Genomic DNA, 23131 nt, shown 5'->3' on the forward strand with positions numbered 1-23131 from the left:
GACTGGTTTCATCAAGAGGTTTTGGTTTATTTACACTAGGGCTATCTGCCTAAGGGGAGGAATACCTTCGTGGAGGACTTTCTAAGGGAAACTGGCTCGCATATACTTAACACATGGGGAAAACCATGAAAACGGCCATGCAGCCAGCGCGTTCGTGGGATTCGAACCTCGGACCGAACTACCGGTGTTCAGCGACTTTACCGCTCGTCCGCTGTTTCATCAGGAAGGGAAAAAAACATCTTTAGGTGACATCCACATACATCGCTGGATAAACTCCTGAATCTTCAAATAATTCGACTGAGAAAATCATGGGATTCTCCATTTATGATACAATATGATGTTCTATAACGTAATTTAAATTTATACAACCATATAGTCTAAAACCAGTCGCTCTTCACTTTAATCTGCAATGATATCGTTTTTGTCTTTTCTATTAATACAAGCTCAATTGATGATATTTGTTGGTGTACACGTCCAAGTGTTTTCTCTTTGAACACCTAAATTCTTTGAAGTATCCTGAAAGTATATTTAAAACGTCCAACTTTTTTAAACATCTTGGTATGTCTGACAGCCAAATTTCCCTGCAAATTTTTGCTCACTTTTCTCCCTAATTTTCTTCTTTCCTTCTTCAGTTATTTTCAGTGCTCACACAAGAAAATTAAGATTTTTCGATTGCTAGACTTCCATAAATTTTGCATTCTTGTCAATTTTTTAAAATATCAATTACATGAATTGCATGTCAGCTGAAGACAGCTTTTCATTTTCTAGTCATTTTAACTAGAAATAAAGTTTAAAGCGAAGCCCACAGGATAAATATTTTAATTAAAAGATTTTTGCTAAATGACAAAGAAATAAAACGGTCCAGCAGGGTTTATTCTGTACCACCGAGTGACCCGATTCTTATATCGGCTGAAACAATCTAAATCATATTAAAGATCATGTTTTATTATACAATCTGTAACGCGAGAGAAGAATTAGCTTCTTAAAACATTCTTTCTAAGAGGATTAATATAAAAGATTATATATATATTTTTAAAGCTGGGACTTGAACCAAACTGTCAAACTTTTAAAGTTTAATTTACATGGTGGTTATAATTAAAGTTCCAATTTGAAATGGTGACAAAAGGAAAACTACCGGACCAAATGTTATCAAACTTTGGAATCGTGTAAAGGAGGTTATGGGAATTTATTTTCCGAGGGGGGGAAAAAAAAGAGTTCAGAATCTCACCACCACGGGGAAAATGGTGCTGTGTACAATATTGTTACATGAAATAAGACATGAAAACATCTGTTTAAAATGTGTTTAATAGTTTCCGAAATGTGTTACAAAGCATGTTCAATGTAGCGTCCAGAAATTTTCGAAAGCAAATTAAATCCTGTTACTGCATTCTCAACAGCAGCTCTTAGCATATCAGGAGGAATGCTACGGACATGTCAGTGTATCACATTTCTCATTTCTGCCAAATTGTTTAGATTATCACCATAAACGGTGCTTTTGAGATAACCACATAGCCAAAAGTCACAGAGGTTGAGATTTGGTGGGAAGAGGGGAAGTGTTGGCCTATAAGACGTTCATTCGTGAAATGTTGCCTAAGTAACTGTGCGACACACGTGAGGTGGGGCCCGGCCCTGCATAAAAATTGTAGTTACTGCAGTTCATGTATCACAAAACATTTTAACATTGACTGTAAGTGAGCTGCAATCACAGTGGTTCAGCTGTTGACTGCTCTTCAGAGAAAAATGGTTCAGTTATAAAACTAGCTGTCATTCAACACTAAACGGTGTGGAATGACTGCTATGCAATCGAATGCAGTAGGAGAATGCAATGGAACTAGATAGGTAACATGAGGGATTTCTTTGGCCCAAATTGATTAAAAGCGTTTTGAATCAGTATCTTCATGTTTTAGGGCCGAATTCAGGCTTCAAAAATTACAAATTAGCGATCTGTAAGAAAACGATTTCCAGATTGTACGCACTCATGCGAGAGATTTGCGATCTGACATTTTCCAATCGCTAATTCGTGGTTTTCACGGATGAATTTCTCACTTACACGGATGGCGCACTTGACATTTATCGAATATAACGCCTTTAAATGGTATATTGCTTACTTCAAAGTTTCTTAAGGGTATACAACATATTAAACCCATGTAACAAAAGGTTAAGTTAGATTCCGACCCATATTTCATTTAACAATATTGCATACAGTGCCATTTCCCCCTGGTGGTAAGGTTTCGAACTTCCTTTTTTTTGCGGAAAATAATTCCCATGACCACCTTTACACGATTACCAAATTTGATAGCATTTGATCCAGTAGTTTTCCTTTTATGACCATTTCAATGTGGAACTTTAATTATAACCACTCTGTATATTATTCAATTTTAATTTGAAGCTACGTGTTATATGTATACCATGTGTAAATTTCTCGCTTTTATGGAAAAATAAAGAATCGAAGCAAATATACTTAGGATAATGGGCCAAAACTGAAAAAATTTCTCCTCCCTCCGAAAATAAAATATTGAAACTTCTACCTTGAATTTATTGGGTTATCGAAGTATTTAATTTGACTTTTCTTCTAAGTCCTAGTTCCAACAACAATTCTGTCAAAAATTCCGAATTACTTAAGCTGAAGTAAAAGATTTAGTATATATTCACTGTATGTTAATAAAGTAATCAGAGTGTAATAAAAATAGATTATAGAATTTATGCTGATGCAACTTTTTGTCTGACTGCACAACATGTAATGGAAGAGAAGGCTTGTAGAGATCTCTTTTTGACATGCCTCTAAAAGTAGATGTTATACTCCTTTTGTCTCTTCAATGTCAAAAAACTTTCCTTTGAGAGGCAACTTTAGTTTTTCGGAAAGAAAAAAATCACAAGACAAATTTGAAGAACATGCAGGACGATTGAGTACACATACTTATTTTCGGAACAGAAGCGGTTCTCCGACTGGTTATTGAATGATGAAAAGATGCATTGTCATGCAATACAAAAACATTTGGAATCAGAAAACGTATTCGAAATGTTTTGTATTTAGATGTAAGATTAAAAGTCATCTGCCTAATTCACAGCCATTTACAAGTTAATTACTCGGGCAATTGCAGAATCGTTTTGATCCTGAGTTTGTAAACAAGCCTAATATCACTGGATTTAAACACTTCTTTAATCTTCCGAGAACGTTCCTTCTTTAGCTCATATTCCAAGAATATTAAGTGAATACAATTATTGCAAAAGAAATTGAATATTCATTTGCACTACGGCTTGGTAGTTTACTAACGAGTTAACAAAACTTAAATTCTGCTTTTTGTGTCTAAGAATACAACAATATTTTAAATATTTACAAATAAAATATTAAATTGGAGATTTAATTGGAGCCTTACCAGTTACCTAGCATTTGAAGATTGTTAAATACTAATTGTTTGTTACGAAGTCTAACACAGGCTGCATGGTTGGTTTTCGTAGTTTTCTAGGTTCTCTTTACAAAGGTTCTCTATGAAAGCATCTTAATCAAATAGCTCCCATGTTCTTTCTATGTTCAAATAACCAACTAACCTAGTTTAAGCGCAATTTCCAAGTTACTTGCAAAACCCGAATACTCATTAAAAATCATGTAGCTTGCCAATCAGGAGTAACATGAAAGATACGGCACCAGTAATTAAATTGCTGTTACGGTACGCTGTTTCTAAACTTAGATGGTCATTCCTTAATTAAATAGCCCACCAGCGGCCGAGTGGTAAAGACGCTGAACACTGGTAGTTCGGTCTGAGGTTCGAATCCCGCGAACGGGCTAGCTGCATGGGTGTTTTCGTGGTTTTCCCCATGTGTAACATGAATGCGAGCCAGTTTCCCTTAGAAAGTCCCTCAGAAAGGCATCCCTTCCTTTAGGCAGATAGCCCTCGTGTGCTTTGCCATAATTAAATAATCCAATCCTTAATTAAATATAATTGATTTGTAACTTCTACTAGAGCTGTTGGTAAGACTTGAAGTGCAAATAAATAATATCGTGTGCAATCTGGATTAATATAAAATTAAAAATATTTGCATAGAAAAATATTTGCATTCAGACAGAAAGTGTTTTGAAATATTTGCAATTACTTTATAAGAAGGATTTATTAATAGCCATAATAATTACTTATTATATTACTGATGATTAGGATTCTGTTCTTGACAATTACATTCTAAATTAGAATTTTAAGGATATAATGAAAATACGCTACGCACAAAAATACATTTTAGGATAAAAAATGAGTTGATCTTTTATGTTTTAAAACTTCTATCAAATCAAAATATCAAATGAAAATTCTCAGTTAGCAGACGATAAAACGCCGAAGGTAAAAATTTACTCTTTTTTTTTTTTTAAAGGAAGAAAGAAATTAAAAAAATAGTTAAAAATTTGAATAATATCATCTAAAATTTAAAAAAAATAGCTTTTCATATAGTTTTAATAAATATTTATTACGCATCATTGAGGGAAAAAATTTCATATAATTAATTCTCCGTAAAATTTTACTTGAAATTTAAGGTTAAAAATAGCTGTGGCAATTCACTAACAAAAATCCATAAACCACATTTGGCGTTATTATTTTTATATATATAATAATTTTTTTATATATATAATACATTTTTATTGATTTTTTTATGTATAGTTGTTCTGCAGAGTTAATTTGTGCTCGGAAATTTTTGTTTTTTGAGTTTCTTTCACGTTATTTTTTGCTTATTTCACTATCTGTAAGATATTGAAAAGTTTTGCATGATTTTTTTCTTCAATGGAAAGTCGGTTAATTTTTTATTAGGATAATTAATATTTGTTTTATGGGATATAGCTTATTTCATTGTAATTTTTTTCTCTTGAAAATATAAGATAAAATATCATTAATTATACTTTGCTTTTCAGAATTTTTTGTTTTTTGTATTCTTTTATGTTATTTATTGCTAATTTCACTGTTTTTAAGATATTGAAAAGTTTTGAGTGATTTTTTTAGGAAACAAAGTTCTTAATCTCCTTTATACCATTTGAGTTCTTAAGATTATGCAAAGGGAAGTTGGTTAATTTATTTATTAGGGTAATTAATATTTGTATTAAGGGATATTGCTTATTTCATTTTAATTTAGTTATACGTAATAACTTTTTTTATGAAGTTGTTCTGCAGAGTAAAATTCTATGCAGTTTTTAAATTTAACATTTGGTGTTTCCTTCAGCCATTTTTCCGGTACATTTAAAAGCCAGATGAAGGCTGGCTGCGAAGCTGCTAGTATTTTAATAAAATTCAAATAAACATCAAACGAAAATTCTCAGTTGTAGAAAATTGGATTTAAACGAAGTAAAGTAGCAGACGATAAAACGCCGAAGGTAAATTTTACTCTTATTTTTTTTTAAAAAAAAGGAAGAAAGAGAGAAATTTAAAAAAATAGTTAAAAATTCGAATATCATCATCTATAATTAAAAAAAAAATAGCTTTTCATATAGTATTAATAAATATTTATTACACGTCATTGAGGGAAAAAGTTTCATATAATTAAGTCTTGGTAAATTTTTACTTGAAATTTAAGGTTAAAAATAGCTTTGGCAATTCACTGTAACAAAAATCCATAGACCATATTTGGCGTTATTATCGCTCAAAGAAAAGATGCCAAATTTCAAAACGCGAAAATATGTAAATTCGTGTATATCTTAGAAAATTTTGAATAAAAAAGTCTTAATTTTTTTCAGATATGCTTAAAAATACACCTACTTTAAGATGATGGTAAAAATTTTATAGGTTATAATTCAAAATTATAAAAAATTATTTAAAAACACAAATTAAAAAAATAAAACACAAAAAATGGGTAAATTTTATTTGGAATAAACCTAAATTTCGAAATGTGAAAGGAAAAATAATAAAAGTTGTAATTAAAAAAGAGATATTAATAAATATTTACCAAATTCAATTAACATTGAGGAGCTAAAATTTTGAGAGCTAATATTTTAAAAACTACTCGTACAATTTTTACAAAACTTGGTATTCTGGCATAATTTGAGTCGTGGAATCGAAATATGGAAAAATATTGATATGTTATTTCAGAAAAGTCCGATTTTGTGTCAAAATGCCTATGTTAGATTAGTGCTATATATAAATCTAATATATATTTTAAGTCGCGCTTTCGAGACATGGAAAACGCAGTTTGAATTTTGTCTATCGGCCCAGTAGAACGGGAGATATAGCACTGTCCCATTTTCTTTTTTAGCAGTGTACATGTTTAAAAACATCAGCTATTCCACCATGCAAACCTGAAAAATTGCTGTGACAAACACAGATTACAAATGTAATATATTTCATTGATAAAATAATGTAAAGAAAGTTATCAAATATGATCTTTGAAAAATATGTAAGTATTTTACACTGATACAACTGAGAAGATTGTTGACTCTTGACACTGACAGTGTGGCGTTGGTCCCTGGGGACTGATAATGCATTTGTCCAGTGTCTGCCTTCTGGGTATCAATAGTGAACTTTCTATTTTTCCGATGTCAGGCCCTGGGGACCGACAGTGAACTTTCTTTTGGTCTCTAGGGGCTGACAGTACCAAATTAAAAAAAATAAATTCAGTAATATCAGTGAAATTTATTAAAACTTATTTAATTTATAAAGCATTATTTTTTATTAGTGCTTTTTTTGGCACTGTAAGCACTTCTAAAATTGTTGCATAACTATGAACATGCCTTGTTATTAAAAAGTTATTAGTATTTATCACTACTGTGTACTTTCTTCAAAAGTTCTTTATTTTTAATGACAGAAAATTCACTGCAGTGTACTTCACTGTTAGTTTTGCAGCTTAGTGAAGCTTATTGAAATCACAAGTACTTACAGTATATTTAGATTGTCAACAGCGAGTGTAATAAAGGGTATATTTTAATTGCTAAATTGCTTTTATATCCAAGCTGCACTATTTTTACTTCTTGCATATTTGGCATTTTTAAAATTTTAGGAAATAATGAGAACAAAATGACAAACTGGCTAGGACGCAAGGACTACGTTATCAAACCAGAACAGTCTCTGTTGAAGGGTATGGTTTGGTAAGTCTATACTATCGACTGATGTGCATCCGATGAAATGCAGCTGTCTTTGATGCTTATTGAAGAATTAAATCATTAAGCTTTTAGACATATCAGTATCTTGCTTTGTGTTACGCATTAACTATTCTTAACGTTCATGTTAGCCAATGCGTGAGAAGTCCTCTTTAACACGTTGATGCTGGCCTGACTGACCGAAGGGTCATACTTGTCTGTTCTGTGGGGTGGCATGACCTACCAGTGAGTCATACTTGATTTTTCCATGGGCCGGCCTGACTCACCAATAAGCTGCGCTTATATATATAAAAGGTAATATAAGTTGGCACTGTGCCACCTCACGAAATGGACAGCTAATTCAAGCGCTGCCACACGAAAAGAACAATGAATATTCACGCCATCGTGGGCCATCAGATATTAAATGAAATTTCAGAGAATGCTGGCTGTAAGCATGTACAAATATTCAGTATTGATGGAACTGGATTATTTTGGAAAATGTTGTGTACCTTTACATTCATTTTGTCTTGATTTTATTTTCCATTTTTATCAAGGAATCATTATTAAAATATTGGTAAGTTGAAGACAAAGGGAAATATGAAAGAAGATAGTTTGAAATGTAATTGATGCAACAGGTTTAACAGAAGAAAGCTACCACTTTCTCCATACATTTACTTCCTCATAAAATCCATCATCAAACAATCCAGGATGTCGGAGGGTAGAAGTAGCCCGAGTTTTTGACACAGCACTGTAGTTTTGTCCCACTTTTCTTTTAAATATTTGTATATAGTAGTAATTAGTACACATTCTTGTGCTTCAGCTAATGGATTTCCTAATCTGTAATAATAATTACTCATTATTGTCTGTTTAAAGAATTAAAGCATGTTATAGCTAAACAAAGTCTAAAAATTTTATTATTTGAAATAATTAAACAGTTGCTTATTTAAAAGTTTTTCCTGTTGTTTTCCAAGTCAGTTGTGCAATAGATGTTTTTGTTAAATATTATATTTCTTTGGGTTTGATGCTCAAGGTACATTTAAATGTAAATAGTGCCCCCCCTTTCAAAAAAAAAAAAAAAAAAAATTCACTCCTCCAATGTTTTGAGTTTCATTTACATTTTCAGTTCATTTCCGTAGTGGGAATGAGATCTGAAATTTTATACTGGAAATATGTTTGTTAAATTTAGACTTTTAATACATTATAATGTATTATACATAATTTGTTTGTTGTTGCATTGCATTGTTTGTTGCCGCTAGAGAGATCTTATTTTCTGTGTTATATATTTACATACTTCATTTTTTTCTCAAATATAGGCTTCAACCTTAATGCAAGATCCTAATATTATCAGTGCGTAAGTTGGCTTATTCATTTACTTTCTGTTTTATTTGATTATTAAAAATTACATGTGTTTCTAAATAAAATACATCATTTGTTTGTGTGTGCTGATATAAAAATGGTCTCACTGTTTCAAAATGTTGATAAATAATTCATCTCACAGATAAATGATCCCCCATTCATGAAAAAGTGTAGAATGTTAACTAAAAGAAATAAAAGCCCATTTTGTGTCAGATGGCTTGATTAATAAAATGTTGATAATTGACCTGCCCATGAAACAGGCCTGTATGGTTGGTTCTTTTTCCAATGTGTAATGTAAATCCCTGCTCCTTTGAATGTGTTCAATGAAGGCCTTCCAGTTGTGTTTTGCTATAATTCATCAACTCAGCTGAAAATACTTTTCATTAACTTAATTATTTAAAATAAATTTATATTAAATAAAGTTATATTTCAGCTGATAAATAAACTCTGCTCTTAAACAAATATTTAGATCATCTTAAGTTTCAAATTATCATGAAATTTAAAACTCAACACGCCATGAGGCCTGCCAGTGGTATATCAAGTTTTCTTTGCTTTATATATGCTAATGTTCAAAATTCTGAGATTTCTCACATTTGGTCGATTATCTCCAGAATTGATGGCCAGATTTCAGTGAAATTTGGTGTGCGCATAAGTGTATAATAAAATGCCATAGAGTCATGGTACATATGTATGATCATGTGTTAGGCTTATTGGTACAGGAAGACCTGAAGCAGAGGTTGCAAGGTTGAACAGGAAAGGAAGACTAGGTTCTCACTACATGACACATTCTGTAACTCGGTTCACGAGTCCTTGTAGTCCTGCTCCCGCAGCAGTACTGTTTTGAGTGCATGGAGGGCTCTGCAAGTGGAGAGCAAGTTGTATTTATTTTGCCCTTCCAGGAGCATTCCAGACGTCTCTGTGGTTTAGGTCAGGAGGTCTAGCCTGCCAATCCATGTGGTCAATATCCTCACTTTTCTGAAAGACATCTGCTAGATTAGTTACGAGTGGATGAGCATTGTCATCCATAAAAACAGTGTTAATTGGACCTCTGAAAAGGTGAACATATTGCTCTAAAATCTTGTCTGTTTGCAAGGCCTGTTTTTTGTGTTCTGTTACAAACAAGAGAGCCTGTTTTGTGTGGTGCAGAAAACATCAATCTTGGACCAAGCATCTGTGGGGAAACAGCTCTCTTTACAAATAAGTCCCAATTAAACCTAACAAAGCATATATGACATATCTTCACCTTGTGATAACCAAGAACTCTGTATCAGTCTGCCAACATCCTAGAAAGGCAGCAGATGGTATGGCTATGCAAGTTTGATTGTTTGATAGGCACACAGGCATTCATATCTCTTACAAATGCTGTGCGACTGCTGTGAGGTACAGGAGGTAATATCTGCCTATGTTTTTAAGGGTTAGTTCTGTTCTTAAAAATTGTTTAAAGCTCTTTACTGAATAAAAATGTATAGTTTTTCCCAATATATACTTGTGTATACTCGTTGCATAAATTTGACAGTACTCGTTGCATAAATTTGACAGAATTTATTAAAAAATCATCAATTTTTATTCATGTTTTTTAATGCTTATGAAATTTAAAATAAATTCATATAAAAAACACTATATTTTTTGTTAAATTTAAGTTTTTTTTTTAATATGTCAAATTTTTTAACTTACTTTATTTTACTTTATGTTTGGTTTTCCTCTTACACACAAGCTGGGAGAAAAGCTTTAATACAGGCGTTTAAGATTACATCTAAATTTTGGAGAGAGAAAAATCATGTATGTTTAACACACACTATTATCAGCAAATGGTGAGGCTTTTATTCAGCATCAATAATAGCTGTAATATTTTTCAAAAATTAATAATTTTTCTGTGTATGTTAAAGTTTGAAACATGGTATTCACAATCCTACATTGCAATCTTTACAATAAATACCTCGTTTCTCTCCTAATTCATTTTCCATTTGCATTCTTCTTTGATGAACACACTTTACATTCTCTGGAAGTGTTCCCCCCCCAATAGGTAGTATAGTTTCCAAAAAATGTCGTTCAAATAAAATATTTGATGGCGTTTCACTTGATGGACGACCTTGTCTTGAAAAACTGATAAAAGTATGGTATTTGTCAGTCATTTCATTGATTAAATCCAGTATAAAATTTAGGTGCGACTTTTTTTCCATCCACCTTTTTTATAAACTTGAAAAGTGTTGAAAGCAGCTTGGTCTAAAAGGTGAAAGAATATTTTTTTATACAATATTTTTTCTCACTGTTTCTTGCTACTTGATAACTAAAAAGATACTTATCTACAAGATCCATACCTCCCATTGTTTTATTGTAGTCAATTACTACCTTTGGTTTTGTTTTCAATTTTTTAATTTGCATCATTAGTTTGACAGTTTCAGAATAATGAAAATATGATAACATTGTTACTTCCTTTTTGCCCTTCCATTTGAGAGCAAGAATTTTGCCGCGTCTAAATGATGTAACTTCGTCAGTTTTTAATTTTTTATTTTTCGATGCTAAAGGTAAATTTTTTTTTGTTTTGTTTTGTCTAACAGTTCCAACTACATCATTTTGATAATTCAAAATGATATTACATAATTCTGCTGAAGTATAATAATTATATAAGGTGATGCAGTAACCTTGTTTCAATAATGGCATCATCAGATTCATAACAACCTGTGAAGGTGCTGAGAGAGATCAGAATTTAAGATGAAACAAAGTACCTTTCCCGGTGTATATAATAAATGACCATATATAAACAGAACTAGATTTGCTTAGCATGTATGTTTTGGTACCAAATTTTGCTTTTTCACGGGTATGTATTGGCGCCAGGATAAACTGACTTTACTGAACATCAGCGTTTCATCTATGGTAATATCTCTTTCTGGAGTAATTGTTTTTATATATACTTTATTCAGATGCTCACAGATAGGCCAAATTTTGTAGAGTTTCAAGTTAGGATGATTTTCTGGATCATAAAAATCATTGTTCACAAAATGCAAGTATTTTTTTATTTCACAGTATCGATTATATGACATTATCTTACAAAAAAAAGGAGTTTCTACTGATGTTTTCTTAGTCCAGTACATGCTTTCTTCAGTTTTTTTTTTTTTTTACAATACTTTGTAAAACTGAAAGTGCGAGGAACAAATGGATTTCGTGTGCCAATATGGGTTTCCATTCTCTTCTACCTTTCAGTTTCCTTTCTGTGCATGCGTGATGTATCTGCCGCCAAAGCTGGAAACCGGTGTCGAAGTTCGAAGGTCACGTTATCAAGAGTTCATTAAATGAATATCCTTTAAAATTTCTTTAACCGCTTGCGCTAAAAAGACGTGCCACGCACGTCGAGATGTTTTTGTCTCAAACTGCGAGCGACGTGAACACCACGTCGATAAGCATTTATCGCAAAAATGAAAATAACATGGTGCACACGTCGCCTAACAACGAGATTGTTTATTTCTCGAGTTACAGCTCTGGATTGCACTCGCAGATGCGGAGCGGCGTAAATGACACACTTTACCACTTGCTATATTGTAGCGCACGGTACCGCAACCATGAAGTTTAGTCTTAGCGCAAGTAGTTAATTAAAAGAAAATATTTTTTGGCGCAAGTAAATTAATTCATAGGTTAGTAATTTTCAGGGGGGGGAACTACGAAAATCCGTTTTTAAAATTATTGCGAAAAATCCAAGAAGAAACGAAACGTCCTTTGATAAAACGTTTCTTCTTGGATTTTTCGCAATAATTTAAAAACGGATTTTCGTAGTTTTCTTTTTGTCAAAGAACGTTTCTTCTTAACACGTTTCTCAATTTCCGGTACACATCGCGGAGAGGGAAATTCTGGCCGCCAGGTTCCGTCGCCAAATCCCTTGGCAAATTTTCCCTCCGCATTCTAGCGGCGTAATAGCATTTTATTTGTATGGAAAATTTTCTTCTTTACATAGACCAAAGAATTAGAGATTCTTTGCATAGACGTTTTTTGGTTAAAATAATCTCCATGTATGGATTTGGCGACATGATGAGGCGCAGTAAACGGGTCATTTTGGTCTTGGCGACAATTTTCAAAATCGTGCCAAAGCCTTACCGTATACTAGAATTTTAGCGCAAAATCTTTTTAAACTTTTCTTTTTAATAAATACCATGCCATTTTGCAGTAAAATAAAAAATAGTAATCTGTCATCTAGGCTAACCATGTAATATAACTATATTCGCTAAAATATCGTTGATTATTCTAATTCAATTTTTAAGTAATTATCTTTATTTTTATGTTATTCATATAATTTAATGATGCTTCTTCCCTCTAAATTTATTAATTATTAGTAAATAATATTTCTAAATTTCAGGAAATTTTCTCTGGCATAATCTTGAAATTAATTCTAGCAGTATGATGACATACCATCACGAAATTTAATGCACATATTTTTTTCTTATGTATGCTGCGAACTAAATATAAAATACCTCAATTTATTAAAATAGATTTCTTTGTTTCGTTTAGCTGCAGAATGTCTGCAAAAAAATCCTTATTTTATTCCAGATTGGGAAGATTCTAATCTCAATCTTCAATGGAGAAATCAAGAACTATTATAATTATATTTGTGTTTTCAAGTGTTAAGGTGCTTTTTAAGAACATACCTCACACAAATTAAATTTACCTAAAATCTAACCTAACTATTTAGCATTGCGTTGTGATTTATAAGGACCAGATTAGCCTCGTGTTGAACTGGTGATGATCATGAGTAATAATTAAATAAAACATACATTTGTTATCCAATGTATATATCTTAAATTTTATTAAGTTTCTTAAGTGGAAAAGTAAACAAAATTATCAAACAAAGTATACCAAGAATAATTAAGAATAAATGTCCTCTGGGATTTATTGAATAATTAAGTGAATTTGCTACACAATACAAGTAATACCATAATTACCTCTTAGCGTAGCCAACGTACATTACGTGGATAGACTGGAATTTTCTTGAAACGCACCTGAAAAACCTGGAAAAGTCAAGGAATTTCATTTTCCTGTTTGAGTGGCAACCCTGAAAAGGAACTTGCCAAAATATTCCATAAGTAGTACATTATAAAAATGTGGTAAGCTCTTAATTTTGTATCTGTTAATAAATAATTTGATACTGCAAAACTTTACCCATCAGAACATTGATAACACTGATAACTGAGATTGAGAACATTGATAATATTACAGATGGGAGAGAGCAAAAAAATAATAGAAACTCTTTCATTAAAAGAACAGTTGTTCAGGAAGCTATGTTTTTCATATAATGATTAGCAGCAGGGTTGCCATGCGACCTAAAAAACCGGAAAAAGTCAGGGAAATTGAAAATTGACTAAAAAAGGTCGGGGGAAATCGGGAAACTCAACTATTTTAGTCAAACTTTGGAAAATTTAGGGAATTTCATAACGGCGATCACCCCGAAAGCAGTTTTCGTGCCAATGTTGAAAGTGATCACATTCTTGGCGAATTATGTATCTCATGCGCGTCATTCGGGCAGCTGGCATAGAGCCAATTTTTGCAGCACCAAGCAGATTGTCTTTCAGAAAAGCAAAGAAAGTTTCCAGTATCTCTGTTTCCAGTAACCTCCTGAATTGAGGGGCTTGCACAAAGAATCGCATGCACATGTGGAACGGAAGAAAGAGTTGAAGTTCTGCCCTCTGGTTAAGAGAGCTTGTTTTTTTGTTTTCAGTTAAAAAGTCTGGTAAGTTAAACTTTTTAATCTTTTACATATTATTAACTTTTTTTAAATGTATGTTTACTTAACACTCTATTATTTTTTCTTGTAAAAATGATAAGAGTTCATGCAGCGCATTTTTAAAGTTAAAAGAAGTCCGTTGTTGCTTTTTCAGGGTTGCCACGCTACCTGGAAAACCGGGAAAACCGAAAAAAGTCGGGGAATTCGGAAATTGACCAAAAAATTCAGGGAAAAGTCAGGGAATTTAAGTGTTTTAGTCAAAATCTGGAAAAGTCAGGGAATTTCATACAACGATCCCGCCAAAAGCGGCGAGTTTTGTGCCGACGTCGGAAGAGAGCACTTTTTTGGCGAATTGTGTATCACGTGAGTGTCATCCAGGCAGCTGGCATAGAGCCAATTTTCGCAGCTCCAATCTGATTTTCTTTTAGAAAGGCAAAGCAAGTTTCCCGCATTTTTTGGTTTCCAGTTACCTCGAGAATCGCATGTGCAGTGAACTAAAGAAAATACCTGTTCTCTTATAAAACAAAACGGGTTTAATCCTAGTATACGGTACCATGAAGGTTAGAATAAAAAAATATGTATTGTAAAGAAGGAAAACCTCTCTGCAACAGACGTGACTCCGTTCCCTCATAGAGGAAAAAGCTGTACATGCGCGGTATATCTGTCTCCGAAGCTCGAAACCGGTGTCGAAGTTCGAAGGTCACATTATCAAGAGTTCATAAAATGAATATCGTTTAAAATTTCTTTAAACTCTAAAGGAAAAGAAAATATTTTTTGGCGCAAGTAAATTAATTCATGGATTAGTTATTTTGAGGGGGGGGAAACTACGAAAATCCGTTTTTAAAATTATTGCGAAAAATCCAAGAAAAAACGTTCTTTGATAAAACGTTTCTTCTTGGATTTTTCTCAATAATCTAGAAACGGATTTTCGAAGTTTTCTTTTTTTTTTTCAAAGAACGTTTTTTCTTAGCACGTGTTTCTCAATTTCCTGTACACATCGCTGAGAGGGAAATTCTGGCCGCCAGGTTCCGTCGCCAAGTCCCTTGGCAAATTTTCCCTCCGCTTTCTAGTGGCATAATAGCATTTGCGTGTATGGAATCTTTTCTTCTGTACATAGACGTTCTTTGGTTAAAATAATCTCCATGTATGGTACAGCGGGATTTGGCGACATGGTGATGAGCAGTGAACGGGTCATTTTGTTCTTGGCGACAATTTTCAAAATCATGCAAAGGCCGTACTGTATAGTAGGATTTTACCGCAAAATCTTTTTTGTTTCTTTTCTTTTTAATAAATACCTTGTCATTTTGCAGTAAAATAAAAAAATAGTAATCAGTCATCTAGGCTAACTATATTCGCTAAAATATCGTTGATTATTCTAATTCAATTTTTAAATAATTATCTTTATTTTTATGTTATTCATATCATTTAATGTTACTTCTTCCGTCTAAATTTATTTATCATTAGTAAATACTATTTCCAAATTTCAGGAAATTTTCTCTGGCATAATCCTGAAATTAATTCTAGCAGTATGATGACATCACGAAATTTAATGCACATATTTTTTCCTTATGTATGCTGCGAAATAAATATAAAATACCTCAATTTAGTAAAAACATATCATTAAATAGATTTCTTTCTTTCATTTAGCTGCAGAATGTCTGCATAAAAAGCCTTATTTTCTTCCAGATTGGGCAGATTCTAATCTCAATCTTCAGTGGAGAAAACAACTCCTATTATAATTATATTTGTGTTTTCAAGTGTTAAGGTGCCTTTTAAGAAGACACTTCACACAAATTAAATTTACCTAAAATCTAACCTAACTTTTAGCAGTGCGTTGTGATTTATAAGAACCGGGTTAGCCTCATGTTGAACTGGTGATGATCATGAGTAATAATTAAATAAAAAATACAATTGTTATCCAATGTATATATCTTAAATTTTATTAAGTTTCTTAAGTGGAAAAGTAAACAAAATTATCAAACAAAGTGTACCAAGAATAATTAAGAATAAATGTCCTCTGGGATTTATTGAATAATTAAGTGAATTTGCTACACAGTACAGGTAATATCATAATTAATTTACCTCTTAGCACAGCCAACGAACATTACGCGAATAGACTGGAATTTTCTCGAAACATACCTTGAAAACCTGGAAAAGTCAGGGAATTTCATTCTCCTGTTTGAGTGGCAACCCTGTTTTTCAATCATATTATTAAACAAATCAAATTGAACTGTTAAGCTTTTCATCATCGTTGGCGATGTGTATATGTTATCATTATCGGACTTCGAAATTACGCAAAAAAAATACTTTAAAAAGTTAATGAAAAAAAATTGACTTTGGTAAATGCTAAAATAATCAATTTTTTTCCCCCTTGTTCTGAACTTGGTTTTCCGTTCTTTCGATTTTAAAATAATTTGCATTTAAAATTTATTTTTGAAAAATAAATGGCGATAAAACTTATGGCCGAATTCAGAAACAAACATTGAATATAAAAATATTTTCCCTTTTTTTATACACTTCATGTAGTAAAAATAAGTAATCCATCCTGCTCTTGCTTGAAATTTCCAATTTTGCTGTTTGCTCTTCCCCATGCTCTTGATAAATGCCTTGTTATTTTTGCAATAAATTAAACAAAATAATAACAAGTTATCTTGGCTAACCATTTAATATAACTATATTCGGCAAAATACCGTTGATGATTGTAATTCACTTTTTAATCTTCAGTTAATTTATTTAAATGTTATTCATATCATTTAATGTTTCTTCTTCCTTCTAAATTTATTTCTTATTAGTTAATACTTTTAAATTTCAGGCAATTTTCTATGGCATATTTGTGAAATTAATTCGGGCACTATAACATACCATTACAAAATTTAGTGCACATATTTTTAACTTATGTTTGCTGCTAAATAAGTATAAAATACTTTAATTTATATTAAAATATTAAATAGATTTCTTTTTTTTCTTTAGCCGCAAAATGTCTGAAAAAAAGACATTTTTCAATCCAGATTGGGCAGATTCTAATCTCAATCCGCTGTGGAGTCCATAGTTGCAACCAATTGAAGGAGCTCCTAAAATGGCCATATGCACATTTTGCCCCAAAAATATCATGCTTGGTGACATGGGAAGGAAAGCAGTTACAAGCCATATAAACAAGCATGAGAAAATCATTTCTATGAAGACGAGATCAGAAAACTTTAAAAAATATTTCTCCATATATAAAAACAGTTCTGAAACACAACAGTCTTTGGCAATAGTTGCTGAATCATCCAATTTAAACTCCTTCATAACTAAAGACAAAGTTTTAGTTGCAGTATTACTGTGGGCTATGAAACTTGTTTGTTCACATGTTTCTTATAATGCATTTAATGAGGCTGCTGTTCTGTTTCAGAAAATGTTTGGTACAGCAATAAAGCTAAAGCTATGCCCCTGGGACGTACAAAAATGTCATATTTAGTGTCATTTGGTTTACCTCCGTACTTAAAAATGATGCTCATTTCTGATCTTAAGAACACTGAATTTGTAATATGCTTAAAAGAAGCGTTAAATAGAATTGTCCAGAGACGTCAAATGGACCATTTTGTTGGATTTTGGGACAGTGTGAGGAATGAAGTCAGTACAAGATAACTCACATCAATTTTTTTGGGACATGCTTCTTCTAATGACCTTCTGAGAAGTTTTTTTTGAGGGAACCTCAGAACTAGATAAAAAAAAATTGCTGCAAGTATCATTGGATGAACCAAATGTCTATCTTAAATTCCTCAGAGATTTGAAAGTAAATTTTGCAAATAATGATGCCTGCCATTTAGATATTGGGTCTTGTGTTTTGCATGTAGTCCATGGTGCTTTTAGAGCTGGCCATAAAGCTACTGACTGGAATTTAAGTGCATTATTTAAAAATATGCATAGAGTATTTAAAGACAGTCCTGCTCGGTGAGCAGACTATATTATCATTACTAACTGTATGACTTTTCTGTTAAAATTTTGTGAAGATAGTGTGAAAACATACGTGTTGCTGAGAGAGCTTTCGATATTTTTTCTCATGTGAAAAAATATGTAGAATCATCCAAACTGCCAAAAACTGTGTCAGTTGAAAGACTGAGAGAAGCTGTTAAAGATAGGCTACTTTTGGTAAAAATTTCTTTTTTTTATTTCTGTTGCAGGAGTTCTACATCCATTTCTAAAGTCATTTCAGACAGCTGATCCTTTGTGCCCACTTCTATATACAACTTTTCATAGTATGCTAAGTCATTTTCTCTCCAAATTTGTCGAAAGAGATATACTGCAAGAGGCAAAAACTCCTGAAAAACTGATAAAAATAGATATTCTGGATCAAAATATGTATTGTAATGTTGCAGATATAGATGTGGGTATTGCTGCTGGTACGAGTTTAGCTAAATGTGGAGTATGTGATCTTAAGAAAAGAGAATTCAGAACTGAGCGCAGAATCTTTTTGTTTAAGCTGGTATAAAAAATATTGGAAAGAAGCCCATTGAAGTATAGCTTAGTTAAATGCATTTCTTCATTAGATTCTAAGCTCATTATGTCTAATGAATTTTTATGTGAGAAATGGAAAGGTTACTGCATATACTGTATGAAAGTGAATGGATAAATTCCACAGTTGCAGATAAATCAAAAGTGCAGTTTAAAGAATGATTATTATTTGGGTGTTTGGAAAGACGCTTTTGTTAATTATGCTGCAATGCAACTTCAGCAGTTTTATAAAGACTTGATTAATAACTCAGATTTTAAAGAACTTTGGAGTGTTGTAGATCTAGTTCTAATTTTATCACATGGCAATGCCACAGTAGAAAGTGGTTTGTTTCAGTTAATAATGATATGTTGGTGGAAAACCTCCAGGAAAATTCTCTAACAGCAATGCAAACTGTTTATCATGGAATAAAAGTAAATCGAGGTGTGATGAATATTAATGTAACTCCTGATATGTTACCATATGCCAGATCTGCTCGTGATGCATATAATCAAGCACCCGAAGACAAAAAACTGTGTGATAATAAACATAAAGAAATATTATTAGACAAAAGGAAAGCACAGGCACAGATTAAAATTTTGAAGTCAAAAAAACAAAAATTGAGCAGAGATGTTTCTTAAATTAATTCACAAATTGCAGAGTTAAAACAAGAAATCTAGTTTGGTGCTTATTTTTCATTAGTATTTTTTCTATTAATGCTTTGTTTAAATATTCCAAATGTCTTTTTTTTTTTTAATTCTAATAAAAATTTACATTTAATTAATATTATGGATGCTTGTATTAAAAGTTTTGCGTCAGGGGGAAAAAAAAAAAAAAAAAAAAAAAATTGCTTTTTTAACCTTTCAGAATTTAGCAGGTGTTGATTGAAAAGAAGATTGTTTGCCAATTATATATTTTTTAATAGGATAGATATAACTAGCCCCCTCATCCATTTTGTGAACAGTAACTTCCATTCCAGAATTTGTGATACTTTTTAAAACAATAAAGCTATTATTCATGACATAATTTTATCACAATGAATGGTGGAGAAAATCTTATGTTTAAAAGTTCATACATTGCATTGAAAAATCAGCAAATTTCATTTCTAAATTTGTTTTAGGTGGAATGCAGTGTAAGTATGTAATTTCTTTTGTAAATGAAAGTTATTGAGGAAAATGGAAAATAACTCCTGTTGTAGTCATAATAGTAATTTTTTGGGTAATATACTTTATATATACAGTCAAAAGTCGTTAATCCGGACACCCATAATCCGGACCTCTAATCTACAAACTTTCTGCGCATGCACATATGCGTGTATGCATGTGCATAATACGTTTACACATGTGCGTTTAATGTATAATGGATGCTATAAGCTAAGCTAAAATTATCTAATTATCTATTTCAGTTAATGTTGTAGATTGCATTGTTCCTTAATCTTTGAATTGGATCTGGCTTATTATTTTTTGCAGACTGTTAGAGCAATTTTATAAAAGTAAGTTGGAACTTTCGATTATGTCAAATAGAATTTCGGATGCTGGAGGTGCAAAAGGATCTACGAAAGGAAAACATGTTTCGATGTCCATCAAACAAAAAGTGGAATTGCTGCAAAAAGTGCATAAAGGCTCCTTTGTTTCTCTAACCATTCCGAAATCTGTTTATCAATTTCACGCTGCTCTTCGCGGGGGTGGTGTGGGGACGCAGCGCGCAATGAACTGGAAGTTGATCTGTCAGCACTATCCTTATCTTCAGGGCAGATTTTTTATTTTATTCGGCTTTTAATTCCGTACTAAATGTAGTATTTCATCTCGACATACTCCGTCTTTAATATGATTTAAATCAAATTCCTCATCATTATAAATATTACGAATACAAATCAAATAGTTTTCTGATTGCAATTTTCTAATTTCGACTATGTGTAGTGTATGCTTTACGCATGCGCGCGTTGAAAGAAATGTTTAATAAAGTAACCAAATAAATATTAAGCTTTTTTTTCTTTGTAAATTTCAATACCCTTTAGATCATAATTGCTCTTTATTTCATAAATTACAGTTTCATACTTTTAATTTTATAATTTCTGCATGCCATCTTACCAGATTTAAACTGATGATCTATAATTCGGAAAAATCTATAATCCGGATTCGCCGAAGTCCCGGCGAGTCCAGATTAAGACTTTTGACTGTATAAGTCATATGCAATTAGCAAATGTTTGTGTTATCGAGTGGCACCATAATTAATATACCTTTAGCACAACTAATGCACACTACGTGGATAGACTGGAATTTTTTTTAAAACACTCCTGGAGAAGTCAGGGTATTTCATTGTCCTGTTTGAGTGGCAACCCTGTACCAAGATTAGAAATGAAAATTAATCCCACATTTTACCTCCTTAGTTTCCTTTTTAATATAATTCCTTAGTACACCGTCATCTTAATTTTAATTCTTAATGGTATGTACAAACTGATATTTCTATGCTGGTGCATGAAATTTGACAAAGTGCCTGGTAAAGTGGCCTAAAAAACATAATATCCCATAACTCAGACTGGCATCCAGTTTTTAATGAAATTCCTCCCCCTTCTATGTAGTTTTGATAACGCAGTATAGCATTTTTTCAAACAGTATTTAATCCTTTTGTCCTAAAATATACCTACTTTGAATTACGATTTCCCCCTTTTTTTTTGAATTAATTTGCTGTAATCATATGGTTTATCAAACTGTCTTAACGGCTATCATAAAATAGAGTTTCCATGGTAAGTACTTTTCTCTGTATGTGTGTGGAGATAAAATTATAAAACACATGCAGAGGCCAGTTAGCAATGGTGTTTATTCTCAAGGCAAACTTAGTACATTTTGAAAGTGTTTGAGTTTATTGTAATAAAAATTTGAAATGTGTTTAATAAATTTCAGATTATCCGCTGGTATGAGTACTTCATTAAACCAAGTAACTTCAAACACCAATACTGCTAGTGCCCCACCAAGCAATGAATCCTCTGGAGCTAATCCAAATGCTTCCCCTGGAAACAATAGAAGTCTAGAGATGCTGATTGAGGCGTGAGTAGTGCATGTATTTCTAAAGAATAATTAATATGAAAAACTAGGGTATAAAGTATTTCATAATTTTATTCTAATGCAGAATAAAGCTGTATTTTTTCTGTTCTTATTTCTTTTGATCTGGCATGAGTTACTTTGAGGGGTCAGTTTACTTTCTGAAAATCTTTGTGCTATATGTTTCAGTGACCAGACGCCCACTGGACGAAAGCGCACACGACAAATGCCCACAAAAAAGACACCACTGTGATAATTGCCCATGGGACAAATACCCACGCTGATGAAAGTGCACATAGATAAAAGCCCACTTTGATTTTATCAATGATATAAGCCCAAACAGATATACGACAGCACATGCTTTTATCGCCCACAAAAAAGACCTCACTGTGATAATTGCCTATGCAACAAATACCCACACCAATGAAAGTGCACCTAGGTGAAAGCCCACATTGATTCTATCAATGTATAAGCCCACACAGATGTAAGCCCATGTTGATAAAAGCCCACACTGACAAAAACCCACACCGATATATATCCTATGTTAAAATTAATATTTTTTCTTTTTCTTTACCTGCACAAAGCATATTCTTAAATAAAGATGAAATAAAAAAAACAAATTAATAACAAATAATTGACCAATAAATTTAGCTAGCGGAACACATTTCATTTTGGGCTCCAGCTGAATTAAAATCCTACATGTATATAAAACAGAGATTGTGTAATTTTGTTATTATATTTACATGACAAAAGGAAGTGACCTTGTATAAGTCTGACAAAGGGAATACTGGCCACATTGCTTCTTTTACTTTCACAAAATTGTAAGCAGTATAAAATATATGCAAATTTTCATCATATACAGAGAATAATTTATGAATAACCTAAGAATTCAGAAAATTTTGCATTTAATGAATTTAATATGGAGACTTCTGAAATTCTGCTTGTAACTGATGTTAATCCCTTTCTTGCATTTCCTTTAGTCTAGTTCTTGAATAATTTTTATCCAAGGATTTAGCTAAAATTTCAGTTTTTTAAAAATTTTCATTAAGTGGAAAAAGAAATTAATTAAATATTACTGAAGATATTTGAAAATATTTTTTAACCATTTTAAAGCCATATTTCACTGTTTTGGCAGTAAAACTGCAGAGTGGAAAAAAGATGCTAGTTCCTGATTGGATAATGTCTCTAACAACTTTTTGATGAACTTATTAAACATGTCGAAGCATATATATATATATTATATCGAAGCAAAACCATTGTTTAAAAGTAAAACTATTGAACTATTTCTAAAAAATTAAATTATTACATATATTAAAATTTGCGTAAAAGTAATATTTTTCATTTTAACTTTCGTATGGTTGAAAACGGATTTAACTATTTGAATAATTTAAATAACGAAGTATCTGAACTCAAGAACTAGAGGATTTAAGAACCATGAGTCCAGCATTGTAAGAAACGTAATCTTGGACATTGAAAAAAAAAATCTTATTTCAATAGAAAATGCTGTGTTACTC

General features: G+C 32.0%; 1 protein-coding gene across 2 annotated transcripts in view; it reads left to right on the forward strand.

Annotated features, from left to right (window-relative positions):
- Positions 1–23131, forward strand: part of LOC118194920 (small glutamine-rich tetratricopeptide repeat-containing protein beta-like) — a 111062-nt gene that overhangs the window by 60110 nt on the left and 27821 nt on the right. For both annotated transcript variants that reach the window (XM_035366133.2, XM_035366134.2), the window contains 2 exons: positions 8356–8393; positions 21480–21623. In XM_035366133.2, coding sequence (XP_035222024.1) covers positions 8356–8393; positions 21480–21623 — 182 coding nt within the window. The remainder of the gene's footprint in view (positions 1–8355; positions 8394–21479; positions 21624–23131) is intronic.

This window comes from Stegodyphus dumicola, chromosome X1 (genome assembly GCF_044657685.1).
Source record: "Stegodyphus dumicola isolate Sdum_Otavi_A_Nest chromosome X1, ASM4465768v1".
Classification (NCBI taxonomy): domain Eukaryota; kingdom Metazoa; phylum Arthropoda; class Arachnida; order Araneae; family Eresidae; genus Stegodyphus; species Stegodyphus dumicola.